This window comes from Pristiophorus japonicus, chromosome 5 (assembly GCF_044704955.1).
Source record: "Pristiophorus japonicus isolate sPriJap1 chromosome 5, sPriJap1.hap1, whole genome shotgun sequence".
In the NCBI taxonomy this organism is placed as follows: domain Eukaryota; kingdom Metazoa; phylum Chordata; class Chondrichthyes; family Pristiophoridae; genus Pristiophorus; species Pristiophorus japonicus.
In genome coordinates, this window is record NC_091981.1 from 125,939,119 (window position 1) to 125,956,203 (window position 17,085).

General features: G+C 39.5%; 1 protein-coding gene across 2 annotated transcripts in view; it reads left to right on the forward strand.

Moving 5' to 3' along the window:
- Positions 1-15,287, forward strand: part of fam133b (family with sequence similarity 133 member B) — a 68,404-nt gene extending 53,117 nt beyond the window's left edge. Inside the window, exons 7-11 of one of the 2 annotated variants that reach the window (XM_070880917.1) lie at positions 1,548-1,646; positions 1,732-1,785; positions 2,448-2,525; positions 10,063-10,110; positions 14,594-15,287. In XM_070880917.1, the coding sequence (XP_070737018.1) occupies positions 1,548-1,646; positions 1,732-1,785; positions 2,448-2,525; positions 10,063-10,110; positions 14,594-14,677 (363 nt within the window). In that variant the 3' untranslated portion in view covers positions 14,678-15,287. The remainder of the gene's footprint in view (positions 1-1,547; positions 1,647-1,731; positions 1,786-2,447; positions 2,526-10,062; positions 10,111-14,593) is intronic. The other variant, XM_070880918.1, reaches the window with a different exon arrangement.
- Positions 15,288-17,085: the final 1,798 nt, after the last annotated feature.

Consider the following 17,085-nt stretch of genomic DNA (forward strand, 5'->3'; position numbering starts at 1 on the left):
CTGACTTAATTTGCAAACTGTCTTTGGAGTAATTTTTTGGGAGTTTTTTGATGAGGTAACAAAGAGAATTGATGAGGGCAATGCGATTGACGTAATGTACATGGACTTCCAAAAGGCGTTTGATAAAGTGCCACATAATAGGCTTGCCAGCAAAGTTGAAGCCCATGGAATAAAAGGGACAATGGCAGCATGAATACGAAATTAGCTAAGTGACAGGAAAAAGAATAGTGGTGAACAGTTGTTTTTCGGACTGGAGGAAGATACACAGTGGTGTTCCCCAGAGGTCGGCACTAGGGCCACTGCTTTTCTTGATATATATATTAATGACTTAGACTTGGGTGTACAGGGCACAATTGCAAAATTTGCAGATGACCCAAAACTTGAAAGTATAGTGAGCAGTGAGGAGGATAGTGATAAACGTCAAGAGGACATAGACAGGCTGGTGGAATGGGCGGACATGTGGCAGATAAAATTTAACGCAGAAAAGTGTAAAGTGATGCATTTTGGTCGGAAGAACGGGGAGAGGCAATAAAACGAAAGTGTTCAATTCTAAAGTGAGTGCAGGAAGAGAGAGACCTGGGGGTATATGCACAAATCATTGAAGGTAGCAGGGCAGGTTGAGAAAGCGGTTAAAAAAGAATACGGGATCCTGGATTTTAATAAATATCGGCATAAGAGTACAAAAGCAAGGAAGTTATGATGAACCTTTTATAAAACACTGGTTCAGCCGCAACTGTGCTGTGTCCAATTCTGGGCACCGCACTTTAGGAAGGATGTGAAGGCCTTAGAGAAGATTTACAAGAATGGTTCCAGGGATGAGGGACTTCAGTTACGTGGATAGAGTGGTGAGGTTGGGGTTGTTCTCAGAGGAGAAATGGTTGAGAAGAGATTTGATAGAGGTGTTCAAAATCATGAAGGGTCGAGACAGAGTCGATGGAGAGAAACTGTTCCCATTGGCAGAAGGGTCGAGAACCAGAGGACATAGATTTAAGGTGATTGGCAGAAGAGCCAAAGGCGACGACATGAGGAAAAACTTTTTTACGCAGCGAGTGATTAGGATCTGTAATTCACTGCCTGAAAGAGAGGTGGAGACAGATTCAATTGTGGCTTTCAAAAAGGAATTGGATGAGTACCAGAAGGAAAGATTTAGCAAGGCTACGGGGAAAGGGTGGGGAAGTGGGACTAGCTGAAGTGCTCTTGCAGAGAGGCGGCACAGGTTTGACTGCCCGAATGGCTTCCTTCTGTGTTGTAACCAATTTATGATTTTACGAAATAATACAGGGAATGTTACTAAGTTTGGGTTGAAACGTTACTGTAAGTTTTTATTATACAAGTTCAATTGTTCTATTTCAAAATGAAAATACGTCAACATGAAAAGCTTTTGTGAAATTTAGCTAAGCTTTGGTGAATTATGCTAACTAAGCTTTTGGACTGGCCATAAACTACTAATGTAGATGGTTGACATAGTGTAACTATCAGCACAAGTAGAATGCATTAAAGTAAATTGATCTAGTATTGAAGTACAGAATTTGTTATGTCTATTACAGGATGAAAAGAAACACGTTAAAAAGAAACGCAAGAGAAAGCATAGCACTGTGAGAAAATCCTCAGATGACTATCGAACCGATTGTGACATGGATAGTAAGGTAGAACTGCTACCATATGCTTTGTTTTACTAGGCTGAGAGTTTATTAAAGTTGATTTAAAAATTATTTGTATGTTTGTCTTAAGGAAACCACAAAGAAGAAAAAGAGAAAGATCAAGGAGGAAACTGAAAAAGAACGAGTGAGTAAAAGGTTCATTTATACTACAGTATTCTGTTCAGTTTAACTTCTTGAATATGCAATACAAAGTGTAATCTATACCAGAAAATAATTTTGGTGACTTTGAGACAACTTATCAGAGTAGACACACCCCAGTTTGTATGACCTTGAGGGCCTTAGCTGGAATATTCCTTCAAATGGGGAGGGGACAAAATCACCCACCAGCTTTTAGATTTTTATTTTCTTTAGTTTTAATATTCCGACTTACACTGGGATGGCTAGGAACTGGAGTCAGGCCAATATCTTCATGCTGTTCCAGATACGGGTGCTGAAAATAACATTTCATTACTCAACCTTGTCTCCTAGTACACCAGTGACTTATTTCATTGGAGCAATGAAGATGGTGTTGGAAGCCAATGTTGGGTAACTAAATATCCTCCTTCAGTAGCCAGAACTTATCAACAGCAAGAAAATCAGCCATGATCTTATTGAGTGGCAGAGCAGGCTCAAGGGGCCAAATGGCCTACTCCTGCTCCTATTTCTTATGTTCTTCTGCTCTTATAAAATGGCAGCCCTGAAAGCTAACTTTTCTTGAAGGCATTTGTGCCAAACTCGTTTTAAGTATTGTTTGATGTTGGTCGTCAAGTTGCTGAATAAACAGCTTTAAATTCTCTGTTCAATTAGGATAAAAAGAAGAAGAAACGTGATCAAGTACAGAGAAGATCTTCAGAGGAGGTGTCAGACTCCGCTGAAGAGAATGAGGTCAGTAAATTGGCATTTTATTAACTTGGTTAATGATTATTTGCCTCAAATGTAATGTAGTTTCATTAGTAATGTTTTTATCTACTTGTGAGAAGAGCTTTTAAATTTTCTGGTTGGAAAAAGCACCTTACTAACAATGTTGGATCTTTCAGCTTGATGAGAGAATCTGGGTGCTGTATCTTTTTGTATGGCTGCTGTTTTGTTGAACAGCAATTTGGGATGATTCTTTATCAGAGATACTGATTTCCTAGTGCTTCAACATAACTGTCAAAATTTAGTTCAGACCTGTTGTATTTTTTAAAAATTCCATCTGGGTGTCAGAATTGGCTCATGGTAGCAAATCTCACCTCTGAGTATGAAGGTTGGTATGTTCCAGCCCCAGATCAGGACTTGAGCACATAATCTCAACTGACACTCCAGTGCAGTGATGATGACTGAGGGAGCACTCCACTGTCAGGGGTGCAACATATTCAACTGGTCTAATGTATAGGGTGTAAATTGTTCTGATTTCCGCATGTAGTGGGTTCTTGATGTCAGATTTTCTGTTTAGGGAAAGCATTTCCATGAAGGCTCAGGGTCTTTAAACAAAAGCACCTCACCATCTTAAACCTGGCTGGTGCAGAAGGACAGTCAGGGGTATGTTTAATTACAGTTCTTTTTAAAAAAAAAAAACTAGATCATCAATTGGAAAGGAATGGGATTAATGGTCACGACAGTTAGTAAAAATAGAACGAATCAAACACTGCAAAATAGTTCCTAAATTGCTGGCCCAGTGGAAATGTCACATCAAGGATGTAGTGAGGTTTCTCAACCAGCATAGGGAACATCCAACAGAGTTCACACACTGGCTTACTCCTGTTCCTCTGGACTCATGAAACCATCTTCATTCACCATTTTTGTTATCCAATCCCATGCTTTTTCTCCATATTCATTAATACACTTTTCCAAGTACCTTTCTCTTCAAATATTTTTGTTGTGATTTAAATCTTTTTTTTCCTTTCCTTTGCCTATGTTGAGTTCTTTTTATTTAATTTCTTGTGTTAGTAATGTGCTCTTTGTTTATAAACGTACAACCTTTTCATTCTATTTCACATTGGGCCAACAGAAAATCTTCAGTTTGGTTTTATAAATGTCATTAACTTTCTGCAGTACCTAGTTTATGCCCCTATGTGGCAGCATGACTTATGTTGGCGTGTCTTGCAGCAGGCTGTTCCAGCACCAAGTATTGTACAATGAGTAGAGAAATTACATCTCTTCAATGGCAAGAACCAGTTATTGTATTAAAGAAACATTTCAGGGTAAAGGCCTCCAGTGACTTTATCCTGCAGTTTTTCTGGAGATAAGTAATGTTACTTTGCCTTAGCTATCCAAGCTCTACTGCTCATTACATTCAGTGGAGTAGTTGGCAGAGCGGGCAACTACATTAAAGTAAGGAGTGTGTCTCGTTTTAATGCTCTGGTTTTGAAAAATATTGCACAGTTGGCTGCCCAATTAAGATGCCAGCCCTAGTGTGGTATGTTTCATTATTTTTTTTTAGAGTTAGATCTGGTTGGAGTAAAGAGTATTTTTTCCATACATACTCTTAAAGACATTTTAGCTTGGTTATCCTGCCAAGCTTCAGAAGGGAAGTTTCTCAAAACAGGTGAGGTTCTCTATCCTCGTCCCCGCCCCCGCCCCCCACATCTTTTTATTCTGCTAAAGATACCCTCAGAAAGATGGTTGTCAGAAAGCATTTATAGGTGTTGCATGTATAATAATACATTTATTGGGTGGACAATCTCAGCAGTGGTAGATTTTGTATCTATGCATGGACACAATCTGCAGGGGGAGCTCTGTGTATGTGATTGGTAGGGACAATAATAGTTTTACGTAAGTATGGGAGGCCATCTTTATTCAAAAGTGCATTAATATGAACAGTAATTATAGTACAGATGTACCGAATGTTAAAAATCTTCTGTCTATACTTTAATTATAAATTATTATGCCCATATTTGTACTAGGGTATGGTAGCATAATAGTTATGGTACTGGACTAGCAACCCTCCACCTCTCCCCCCATGACAAGTTATGTAATTGAATTCAATAGATCTGTTCATTTGCAGGCTAGCACGCAATATTGATCATGCTGCCGGAATGTCGTTTTTTTTTTAAAGCTCTTCAATAATGTCCTTCAGTGAAGAAAATCTGCCGGCCTACATGTGACTCCAATCCCACAGTATATGATTGACTCTTGATACCTTCTGAACGTCCCCCCACCATCTTCTCAGTGCAGGTAGAGATGGATAATAAATGCAGCCTTGCCATTGTCACCCAAATTCCAAGAACAAGTGAAGAGAAAAAAGCTTTCCATTTTGTAATTAAAACCTCCCCCCAACTCCTCCAGGCCCCACAAGAGTAATGTGGGCTTTTCCATGATCTCCATCATCTCCCAGACCTCCTGTTGTCCGTAGCCGCTCCCTTGCCTTCATTATCCAGCACAAAAACTTAGAGATACATATAACTGAAATCGAAAAGTTTAAGGCCAGATGTGGAATTGAAACATTAACTTCTCTTGTTGAAGCCTCCTCAGATCCTCCTTTCTTTTCTCAAACAATAATCATGCAAATGTGACGAGAAGGAAGGAACAAGACCTAGACCGAAACAGTGGGAACAGAGATTGGGCAGATCAGTAGACGGGGAATTATCATATGAAGTCAAGTACATCTGGACCAACAACATAACAAAGATGGCAAAAACGCAATGTGGGCAAAGATATCAGACCTAAAAGACACAACCAATAAAGAGAATACAGCAATAACACAAATTCACATATAAGGCTGATATATCAGGAACATAGAAACAAAAGAATACAGAGCACAACATAACATCATCCTGCACCAGATTAGATAAAGCAAAGAAAACCATATCAAGCATTACAGCACACACTGTCATCCACACCTAGCTTTTTTAAAAAAAGAATACCACCATCCATCATTCACTAAGCACGTCCCATCAAGCACTTCCCAACGAAGATAAAACAAAAAGAAAACCTGGAAAGCAAAAGAGAAAACAGATACAAACCATGACACACAAAGGTATTGGATACATCAAATCCTCTGGTCTACAGTGGACAACTAGTCATATATTGAAGTTCTTGAATTTAGCGTTTGTTGTACCAACTTCCTGTTGTCACACTTTCACTGTTGCACTTTGTGGATTAGCTCAAAGTACAGCAGCAGCAAATCAGAACTGAAGAAACGGACACTAAATGCTGCTGATGCAAAGATAGTCTGAACTGTGTCTTCCAGTTCTGTTCCCCATAACTCAGGATAATACTTCTCTGATCTATTTAGGTTGCTTTTTAAAACATTTTAACAAACTTTTCTATTCTTGCTTTCCCCCCCCCCAATGTTCACAGCTGTCTTTGCTTCCCACCACCTCATTCTGAGTCTACTACCTACTTTTAGCCATCCCTAGGTTGCCCAGATCACCAACGCAGCCTGCCACATGTGGTACTCGCTATATGTTGCTCTTTATTGCTTTACCAGTTGTCTATTTTTTTTTTAAGTGCTCATAGCTCTTATAAGTCATTAAATACATTATAATGGAATTGATTAGGGGTAAAGATTTATTCTTCAGATGTGCCAACATTTAATGCCCATCTTCAGTTGCTGTAAGAAGATGGTGGCAGGTTGCCTTGAACCACTGCAATCTCTATGGCAATGATGCTTCCACAATGATGTTGGATACGGAATTCCAGGATTTTGACTCGATAACTCTTGAGTACCTTAACCTCACGGACAGCAGCAGTTCAAGTATGCGGCTCACCGCTACTTTCTTGAGGGCAATTGGGATGGGTAACAAATGCTGGCCTTGCCAGTGATGCACACATCCCATGACTGAATTTAAAAAATGAAAGAACGCTGATTGTATGTCCAAATCAGAATGGTGCGTGACTTGGAGAAGGTGACGTTCCCATGACATTGCTGATCTTGTCTGTATTGGTCGATGTCGTAGGGCTGAGTAAGCTTGGTACAATGAGCAAAATTACAATTATTAGAAATAATAGGGGGGACCCTGGGTGTAGCAGACGTGTATGGTGTGTGTGGCCCCAGAGTCTGGGACCATTGAGGTGAGGTACCAGAGTCTGTCTGTCTACTGATATTGGTTAGAGATATTCTGGGAAGAGGAGCATTGAAGGAGCTCCAAGGATGTGTCAAAACTAGGGGCAAGGTGTTTGAGTTTGGGGACGCAGTGTTATGGCTGTGTCAGGGTTTGGTAGCATTGGGAATGATGTGCTCGTGTATTGTAACACTGTGTATGTGTGGGATGGGGGTATACATTGGAAGTCCCAGGGTCATGGAGCATTGGATGGAGTTACCAGTGTCCATCAGCATTGGTGCACAGTCTGCTGGGTCTGATACCACTAGGGAGGAAGTCTCAGATTGGACTAGGTCTGGGAACACTGATGAAGGAGAGTACCTGGCTCCTGAAGATCTGAGAAGCGAGCTTGTGAGGTCTGGTAGTACTGGATAGGAAGCGCGTTTGTCCCAGCATCTAGGAGCCCTAGATGTCCCAGTGTCAGGAAAGACTGAAAAGGAGGTTTTAGTGTCTGGGAGGGGTGCTTGGGGCATTGAAGGGGATGAAGGTTTGGCACTATTGGTGGAGAGGCAGGACCTGGCAGCATTAAGGGAGAGGAGGTCCCAGGATAACGTAAGCAGATCCACCCTAGACTCTTTTGGGCCATCAGAGCATCTTTCACTGGTCCCAGACTGTTAATCCAGTTCAAAGCCTAAAGCCAGTTTTGTGAGCAAAAGCACTTCAATACTGCAGTTTGTGATCATTTACTTCTATAACACAGTTATAAGTGACCGGAATGTTTAGAATTAGATAACGCAGGTGATTATCTTCTCAGGGACAAAAAAAGGTGATGGAATTAAAGGCGAAAGAAACAACAAACAGACTAGTTTGCATTTATGTCCTCCGGTGTGCTTAACAGCTAATTCATTATTTTTTAAATGTAGCCACTCGTTATGTAGGCAACTGTAGAAGCCAAACAGCAAATGAAATAAATGATCTGCTTAGCTGGTTTGGTGGTATATTTAAACTTAAATCTGGGTTCCTGCTCACAATGGAAATCTGCTTTTAGGTAACACAGGGCAAGATTCCCAATAGGTCTGCAAGAATCCACATTTTATTTAAACTAAATTGTATGATTTGAATAAACTATGGCATTCAGCATAGTATGGAAAAGCCCTTCCAATTTTTAAAATCATTTTGGGGATTCTCCTTCAACACACTCTTATTCACCTGAGTGCCTGTGCCTATTTTACATGGTACAGTATTTCCTTTTATTGCCCTGCAAACCTATGTCTTCCCTAGTTGAAATTGCATAAAGAAAGGAAACTTGCATTTATGTAGCATTTTTCACATCTTTGTTACATCCTAAAGTATTTCACAGGTAGTGGATTATTTTTGGAGTGCAGTCACTGTTGTAACGTGGTCAATTTGTGCATAGCAAAGTGCCACAAACAGTAATGAGATATATGATCAGATAATTTCTTTTAGCGGTGTTGGTTGAAAGATAAATGTTAGCCACGACACTTTCTGTCTAAGGCCCAACCCCATCTCCCAAAATGGAATTAACCTCATGGTTTTCCTTGGCCTTTTCTTCCTGACAACTCTTGCAATCATGGGCTGGATTTTCGAGGGGTTTGCGACCGGGTTTTCGCCACGTTTTGACCCTCCACGGCGAAAACCCGGTTGCAACGCCCGGGCGAGATCCTTGGCTCCTTGTTTGCGGCGGCGATGTGACGTACCACCAGGGAGAGCGGGGCCGGATGTGTAACGACGCGGATTGCATTACTGTCCGCATTTCAGCAGTCTCCCGACCCATACACCGCGCCCAGAACAGCAACAGGTAAAATCTGTCTGTGCAGCCCTGCCAGCAGCGGTAAGTTAGAAAACCTGCAAAAAAGGCAAGTTAAAGTTTTTATTTTTTGATCTTTTTTTTTTTGCAGCGATTTGTTAGTTAAGGGTTGTGGTAATGTTTTTGGAATGTTTTTTTGAATATTTTTTTTCCCCCTCCCAAGGCCTCCCAAGCGCAAACGACCCAGCAATAAAGTTGCAGAAACTCACGTTTTGCGCCACGAATAATCGTGGAACGCCTTCCTTACCGGGCACAGACCTCAAAGGCCGAAGTTCGGCCTAAAATCGGTAGTGCAGAGAAAACAGTCATTTTCACGTATCGCTACCGTTTTCGCCTAAAAACCCCAAAAGCTGAAAATCCAGCCCCAGTATCTTTTGTCTAGTTACTGTTGATCTGCTTAAACTTGCCTTTGGTGTCTGACTTATAAACTTAGTTTATTGTTATAATATCCTGCTGTATAACATGTGCTATTAACATTTTTCTCTTTCTGATTGTGCTTTTTTTAAAAATCCTTGCATGATGTAGATACTGTGCTGTATTGCAAAAATTACAAAACTAAAAAGGTTTTAATTAAAAAAAAATTGGAAACCCATCTTGTACCTCCATTTTGGGGTGGAAACAATTTCCAATAAATTGGGCGTTCATAAGTTTTTTTTAAAAAGCTACAAAGGCATTATCTTTCCCAAAGACTGTAGGTTGAGAGCAATAGGTCATAGTTAAAACCAAATCAATCCATGACCCAGAAGCTGATGGTACACAGGTAAGTATACTAATCTATGGCACAGTAAGGATTAAAATTTAAATCTTTAAAGGTGTGCTGGTTTGGGCGGTGTAGTATTGTGATTGAAAACAAGATTATATTTCTTACAGAATTCAATAGTTTATTCTGGTTACTTGTTTGTTGAGCATGTTTAGCAGATGGGCGAGTATTGTGAATTGTGCAAGAAGCAAAAGATAGGCTTGCATTTTATATAGCTCGGCCTTACATCTCAGAAATGTCCCAAAATGCTTCATACAATTAATTACTTTTTAAGAGTGAAGTTACTGATACCCTTAAGCAAATATGTCAGCCATTGTGTGCACAGCTGGATCACACATAGCAAAAAGATGAATGATCAGTTCATTTAATTTTGGTGGTGATGGTTGAGGGAGGAATATTGGCCCAGACAATGGAAAACTCTCAAATCAAGTACCATGGGATTTTCCTTTTTTTTTAAAAAAAAACATCTACCTGAATAACTGAAAAAGGTAGACAAGTCCTTGGTTTCAAGTCTCATCTGAAGGGAAGTATCTGAGATTGCGGTGGAGTATCAAACTAGATGTTTTTATGCTTAGAGAGTGACTTGAAAGCACAACCTTCGAATAATATCACCTAAGCAAAACTGAGTTTCACCCCCCCTCCCCCACCTTGTGTTTATTTTATGAAAAGGTATTTAAAACATGCCTGCAGTAAATGTGAAGTTTAACAATTGTAATGACTTAAAGAATAAAAATAATTTTAAAAATAGGAGCTAAATAACATTGCTGTGCTACAGTTTCAAGGGACATTTCTCTGTATTTGTGTTGCACAGATTTCCAATGTATTTCTTTTAGGTAGTCAACTGTATTAATGAGTACATTTATTTTTAAGGCACAATCAAGGAAAAAGAAAAATAGTGAAGAGAGAGATAAAACTGCAGTAAGTATTAAAACCCTCCGATAAACCATAATGTAATAAAATTGGCAGTACACTGATTCCTCATTACATTACACGTTACTAATAACCAAGTTTTCCTTTTTCTTCCCTCTCCCCACCACACACACGTGTTCAAGTTACTGAAAACAGAAATGACACTGTTGCTATTTAACTTCCTCAAAATAGCAACATGGTTATACTTCTTATGGAATACAACTGTTGATTCTGGTTACTTCTCTGCATTCTCCCTATAGTGCTTGGGGGAAGGAGTGGAAATTAATGATGTGTACAATAATGGGCTAGAAATTGAGGTTGGAGGCGTACTTCCGGAGTAAATTACGAAACTACCTGGTGGCGGCGAGGCTGCAAAAACTTGCAGTCTCAGGCAGAGGGCAGCGTAATGGCCCACGGATCCCAGGGATGCAGGCGGTGCAGAAGCATACCTGGGATCACATGAGTCTGGTCCTCCAATCATAAAAACATAACATAAGAAATAGGAGCAGGAGTAGGTCATTTGGCCCCTTGAGCTTGCTCCGCCATTCAATGAGATCATGGCTGATCTTCTACCTCAACTTCACTTACCTGCACTATCCCCATATCCCTTGATTCCCGTAATATCCAAACATCTAGCAATCTCTGTCTTGAATATACTCAATGACTGAGCTTCCACAGCCATCTGGGGTAGAGAATTCCAAAGATTCACCACCCTCTGAGTGAAGAAATTTCTCCTCATCTCAGTCTTAAATGGCCGACCCCTTATTCTGAGACTGTGACCGCTGGTTCTAGACTCACCAGCCAGGGGAAACATCCTCCCTGCATCTACCCTGTCGAGCCCTGTAAGAATTTTGTATGTTTCAATGGGATCACCTCTCATTCTTGTAAACTCTAGAGAATATAGGCCTAGTCTACCCAATCTCTCCTCATGGGACAATCCCCTCACCCCCATCCCAGGAATCAGTCTGGTGAACCTTTGTTGCACTCCCTCTATGGCAAGTATATCCCTCCTTGGGTAAGGAGACCAAAACTGTATACAATACTCCAGTTGTGGTCTCACCAGGGCCCTATATAATTGCAGTAAGATGTCTTTATTCTTAACTCAAATCCTCTTGTAATAAAGGCCATCATTCCATTGCTTTCTTAATTGCTTGCTGTACCTGCATGTTAACTTTCAGTGATTCGTGTACAAGGACACCCAGGTCCCTCTGAGCACCAACATTTACCAATCTCTCTCCATTTAAAAAATAGCCTGCTTTTCTATTTTTTCCTACCAAAGTGGATAACTTCACATTTCTCCACATTATATTCCATTTGGCATGTTCTTGCCTACTCACTTAGCCTGTCCATATCCCCTTGAAGCCTCTTTGCATCCTCCTCATAATTTACATTCCCATCTAGCTTTGTATCATCAGCAAACTTGGATATATTACTTTTGGTCGTCTCATCCAAATCATTGATGTATATTATGAATAGCCGAGGCCTAAGCACCAACCCTTGCAGTACACTAGTTACTACCTGCCAACCCGAAAATGACCTGTTTATTCCTATTCTCTGTTTTCTGTCCGTTAACCAATTTTCAATCCATGGTAGTATATTGCCCCCAATCCGATGAGCCTGAATTATGTTTAATAACCTCTTGTGTGGCACCTTATCTAATACCTTCTGAAAATCCAAATACACCACATCCACTGGTTCCCCCTTATCTATTCTGCTAGTTACAACCTCAAAAAAACTCTTAACAGATTTGTCAAACATGATTTCCCTTTCATAAATCCGTGTTGACTCTGCCCAATCTTATTATTCTTTTCGAAGTGCCCTTTTAAGTACCACATCCTTAATAATGGATTCTAGCATTTTCCCTACTACTAATGTCAGGCTAACTGATCTGTAGTTCCTTTTTTTTCTCCCCCTCCTTTCTTAAATAGTGGGGTTATATTTGCTACCTTCCAATCCACTGGAACCGTTCTAGAATCTATGCAATTTTGGAAGATGACAACTGTTATGTATGTTAACTTGTATATACCTTGTACAGACAACAGAGGGCTCATCCTCTGGAGTCCCAAGGGATTCCACAATCCCTTGGGAGCACAGATACTTGAGGAGGCCTCAAAGGCTGGAGAGGCACTCTGGAAACCTGCAATAAAAGACTACGGTCACACTTTACTTTGAGCTCACAGTATCCAGTAAGACTCTTTATTCATATATAGCAACAACCAATGCATTCACTATTTCTATAGCCACCTCTTTCTAAACCCTAGTATGTAGGCCATCAGATCCAGGGGATTTATAGGCTTTCAGTCCTATTAATTGGTTCAGTACCATTTTTTATTACTAATACAAATTTCTTTCTAATCTTTGTGATTATCTTTAAAAAAATTCCCCCTCATTACTGTTTTGTGGACCAGTTAAAATAATCTATGACTATTCACGTTATCTTAACCCTTTATAATCCTGAAGACCTCCATTATGGTCACCTGCTCGCCTTCTCAGCTCTAGTGAAAATTTCTTAACTTGTTAATTCTCTTCATAACTTATAACCCCTCATCCCTAGTAACATCCTGGTGAATCCACATTTTACATTTCCATTGCTTTTATATCCTTCCAAGAATGAGGTGCCCAAAACTCAGTGCAATCCTTCCAGCTGTGATCTAATTAAGATCTTCGACAAGTTAATTATTGCCTCATTGCTCTTGTATTCTATGCATCTGGATGCAAAACAAGGATTTTGTTGACCGTTTATGTCCTTATCTCCTTGCAGTCCCACCTTTAATCATGTGTGTATTTGCACATACGGTCCCCTTGCTGCTTTGCTCTTATTTCAAATCTTGCTATTTAAGATGTATTTCTTTTCCCTAATCTTCCAAAAGTTATTACTTAACATTTTTGTATGTTGAACTGCATCTGCCACCTATCTGCCCATTCTGCTATCCAATCTGTTGTCCCGCATTCTCTATGTTTTGTGTGAGAAAGATACAAAGAGGAGCAAAGGGTCACAAAACAGGTAGTAAGAGCTACAAAAAGGGAATATGAAAAGAAACTTGCAAGGGATATCAAAATCAACACATTTTTACATTTATATTAGGAAAAAGAGAGTACTCAGGAGCAATGTTGGCCCCTTAAAAACTGAAAGCGATGATATTGTCAATGATAAGGAAATGGCGGACATGTTGACTAATTACTTTGCATCAGTATTTACAGTAGAGGATAGTGTGCCGGAAATCCCAAGGAAACTAATATTGAATCAGGGACAGAGACTCAATAAAATTAATGTAAGTAATGGCACTAAAGAGTGACAAATCCCCAGGACCAGATGGTTTCCATCCCAGGGTTTTAAAGGAATTAGATGAGCACATTGCAGATACCCTAACTATAATCTTCCAAAATTCTCTCGGTTCAGGAACCATTCCTTTAGATTGAAAAATTGCACATGCTATTTAAGAATGGCGAGAGTCGGAAAACCGAGAATTATAGACCAGTTAACCTAACCTCTTTTGCCAGTAAACTGCTAGAGTCTATCATTAAGGATAGGGTGACTGAACACCAAGTTTTCAGTTGATCAGAGAGCCAGCATAGATTTGTGAAGGGTATGCCATGCCTGGCAAACTTGATTGAATTTTTTGAGGAGGTGACTAAATTAGTGGACTGGTTAGGAAATTGGCTGAGCAGCAGGAGACAGAATAGAGATAATGGGTAGGTACTCAAATTGCACAGTAACATCATTGAACGCTTGGACCTTAAAATTCAGTTCACGAATGAAAAGTAAAAATAGTTCATGACTTGTATTGTCCAGGTATTATCTCCCTTCCAAAGCCTCTCTGCAAAATTAAGTGTGTCTGAATATTGTGATGCATATATAAAGACATACATTTAGTTTGTGCACTGCAGTAGTTATTTGTTAACCTATTTTCATGATGCAAGCTACATCTCTGAAAGGGAGCAAGATTGTTTGAAAATATAATTTAAAAATTAGCTGAAACTAATGTTCTCTGATGACTAGGAAGCTTGTTGTATAAATCTGCTATCAAAACTCAGTCCAAATCTTTGCAAAAAACATAGATAATACTCAGTCCTCTAGATTCATCGGGGGTTCTTTGATCTGTATGATGCATATATTTGGAAGAGGGGTTTTAAGATGATCAGTACCGTATATTATCCAGAAAGATCTCAAGTAAAAATAATAGTTCACCCATCTGGATGGGAAGCTATCAACTAAGCAGCTATCCATTAAAAATCTGATTCAAGAGATGTGTGAATACTAATAGGAGTTTGGACAGTAGCTCAACATAAATGTTACCATGTACAGAACAAAATAAATAAGCTTATTCCATGCTAGTTACTTTGCCCAAAATTTACAGACAAATATGTTATCTCACTAGACAATTTCTATGACACTTAAAACAGTATTATAGAGGAAAGTATCAGTCTGGATTATGTGATCTCACAATACTGTCTTTTATACTAATAGCATTTTTTTTTACATTTTATTAAGCAGAAATTAAATAAGAAAAAGAAGCACAAGAAACATGGAAAAAAGAAAAAAAAAGTATTCAGTTCAGATTTAGATTCAGCATGAGATAAGAATGAATAAAATTATTTTAAAAAGTGGATCTTTAGGTTCTTCATTGAATTCTGCAAGCTGCATGGCGAAGACCTGAAAAGTTGAGGTGGAAAAGGACTTGAACACTACGTTATTGCATGATTTTCCAAACTCTGCTTGCATTTGCAAACATTTGTAACTTTACAAGTTGCTTTTATTTATCTAAGGCGATGAACAACAAATCAGCCTCTGTGATTTTTTTTGTAGGGTTCAAGTTTACCAACTGTGAACATTTTTGATAAGTAAAATAGTCCCTTGTTAACTTGTTTAAATGTGAAAAGATCCATCTGTATTTGCCGATAGTGTATGAACCTGAACTTAATTGATAATTTCCAATTTATTAGCAGTTCCATATTGCTGTTACTGGTTAACTCTACAGAAAGTGATGCTCGTTGGCCTGATGCTGTCTGACCTACACTAGGAAGTTATTTTTGTATAATTTCTTGATCCTTTTAGCTCAACAGACCTAAGTTTTCAGTTGCATTTTAGTTTAAAAAATTTTTCTGAATGGGAAGTAGTATCATTCCTAATAAAGTATTGAACTGAGAGTTTTATAACTTTGTAAAATATATAAAATAAACCTTAAAATATCTGCCTTATTTGTCTGCAGTTGTTTGTCATCAAATGGCATGTGTGTGTGTGAGGGGTTGGGGGTGGGGGGAAGATGGCGGACAAGAGTTTAAAATAGGTCAGTGACTATTGATACACTTGGTGATTTAAATAGTAAGCCATATTGCTAAAAGTAATAATTTGAAACATTCCATGCATTAATATTAACAAAAGGGTCATAGGACTGATTATAATTTCCATCTTCAAAATTGTTTAAATAAACCTGTTGACCCATTGAAATAGAATTTTTTGCTATTTTACAAGGTAGGTTAATGTAAGCTTATTTTTATACTAGCTTCAATAATTATTGCCTACAAATAGAATATTCTTGTCATTCCACCAGGGAAAATGTTTAGGAGCCCTTTTCATTTTAAAAAAAAAACTCCTGCTGAGTACTCTCCTGTACTATCTCATAGAAACATATAAAATTCTGACATGACTGGACAGGTTAGATGCAAGAAGAATGTTCCCGATGTTGGGGAAGTCCAGAACCAGGCGTCACAGTCTAAGGATAAGGGGTAAGCCATTTCAGACCGAAATGAGGAGAAACTTCTTCACTCAGTGGTTAACCTGTGGAATTCTCTTCCGCAGAGAGTTGTTGATGCCAGTTCGTTAGATATATTCAAGAGGGAGTTAGATATGGCCCTTACGGCTAAAGGGATCAAGGGGTATGGAGAGAAAGCAGGAAAGGGGTACTGAGATGAATGATCAGCCATGATCTTATTGAATGGTGGTGCAGGCTCGAAGGGACGAATGGCCTACTCTTGCACCTATTTTTTTTAATGTTTCTATATACTGGTACAAAGGCGTGACAGGAAACAAGTGTTATATCTACAGAAACTGTGCTATGCTCAAGAATAACTATTATAAAAACAAATAGATGTTCCATGGAACTGCTCATGGTGAGTCAAAGACTTTGTTGTTTGATAACAATGGGACTGTTTCTGCCATATAGAAGTCATCAGGGTCACTGATTTATAGTGACTAAATAAGTCTGAAAAGACACATCAATGCTTTTCATCTTAAGAACAGAGATTCAAACCGAGAACTTAATGTTTGGTGGTATGGGAGAAGAGTGGCACACAACTCTAAGCCAATATACCTTGGCGTAACATCAGCAACAAAGTTCATATCATTAAAGCAAAGGCAAAGGTAAGAGCCGGAAACACCATCTTGAGGATGTTGACCAACTCTTAAATTGGGAACTGACCCAATGACCTTATGAACTGCTGCCCTTGCCCTGTTATTCAGCAGCTGGAAATGCCTATCCAGTCTGGGAACGTTCCTCATGTGACAAGAAGATGGATCCAGTCCTCAACACAGCCTGCAAAGCTATTTCTCGCTGCCTGGAATCTATGAAGGTGGATGATCTTTACTTGCTTGCTGGTATTGCCCCACCATTCATAAGAAAGTGAGTTTCATCAAGAGTGGAAAGGTCAAAGCAGACTAGTAATCCCTGTCATCCACTTTTTCAACACGAGCCAGCAACTAAGGCTCAAGTCCAGGAGCAGTTTCTTGCATGCTGTCCAGCCCTTGTAGACTAGATGCTTGCAAGGGATCTGCAGACAAAGCCACACAAGCTATCTTTTGATCCAGAGGAATTTCTTCCCTCAGGAGCCAGTGAGACTTGGCCTCCTTGGCTGTGTCTCAATCGTCTCAGGACTGGTGTCGGCTGCTGCAGCGCACTCGTGCAAAAGTGGGGATACAGCCAAACTGATACTACCGACTGTGACAGCGGTGAGGTATCTCAAACAAAGGAGCATCTCCTAGAATGC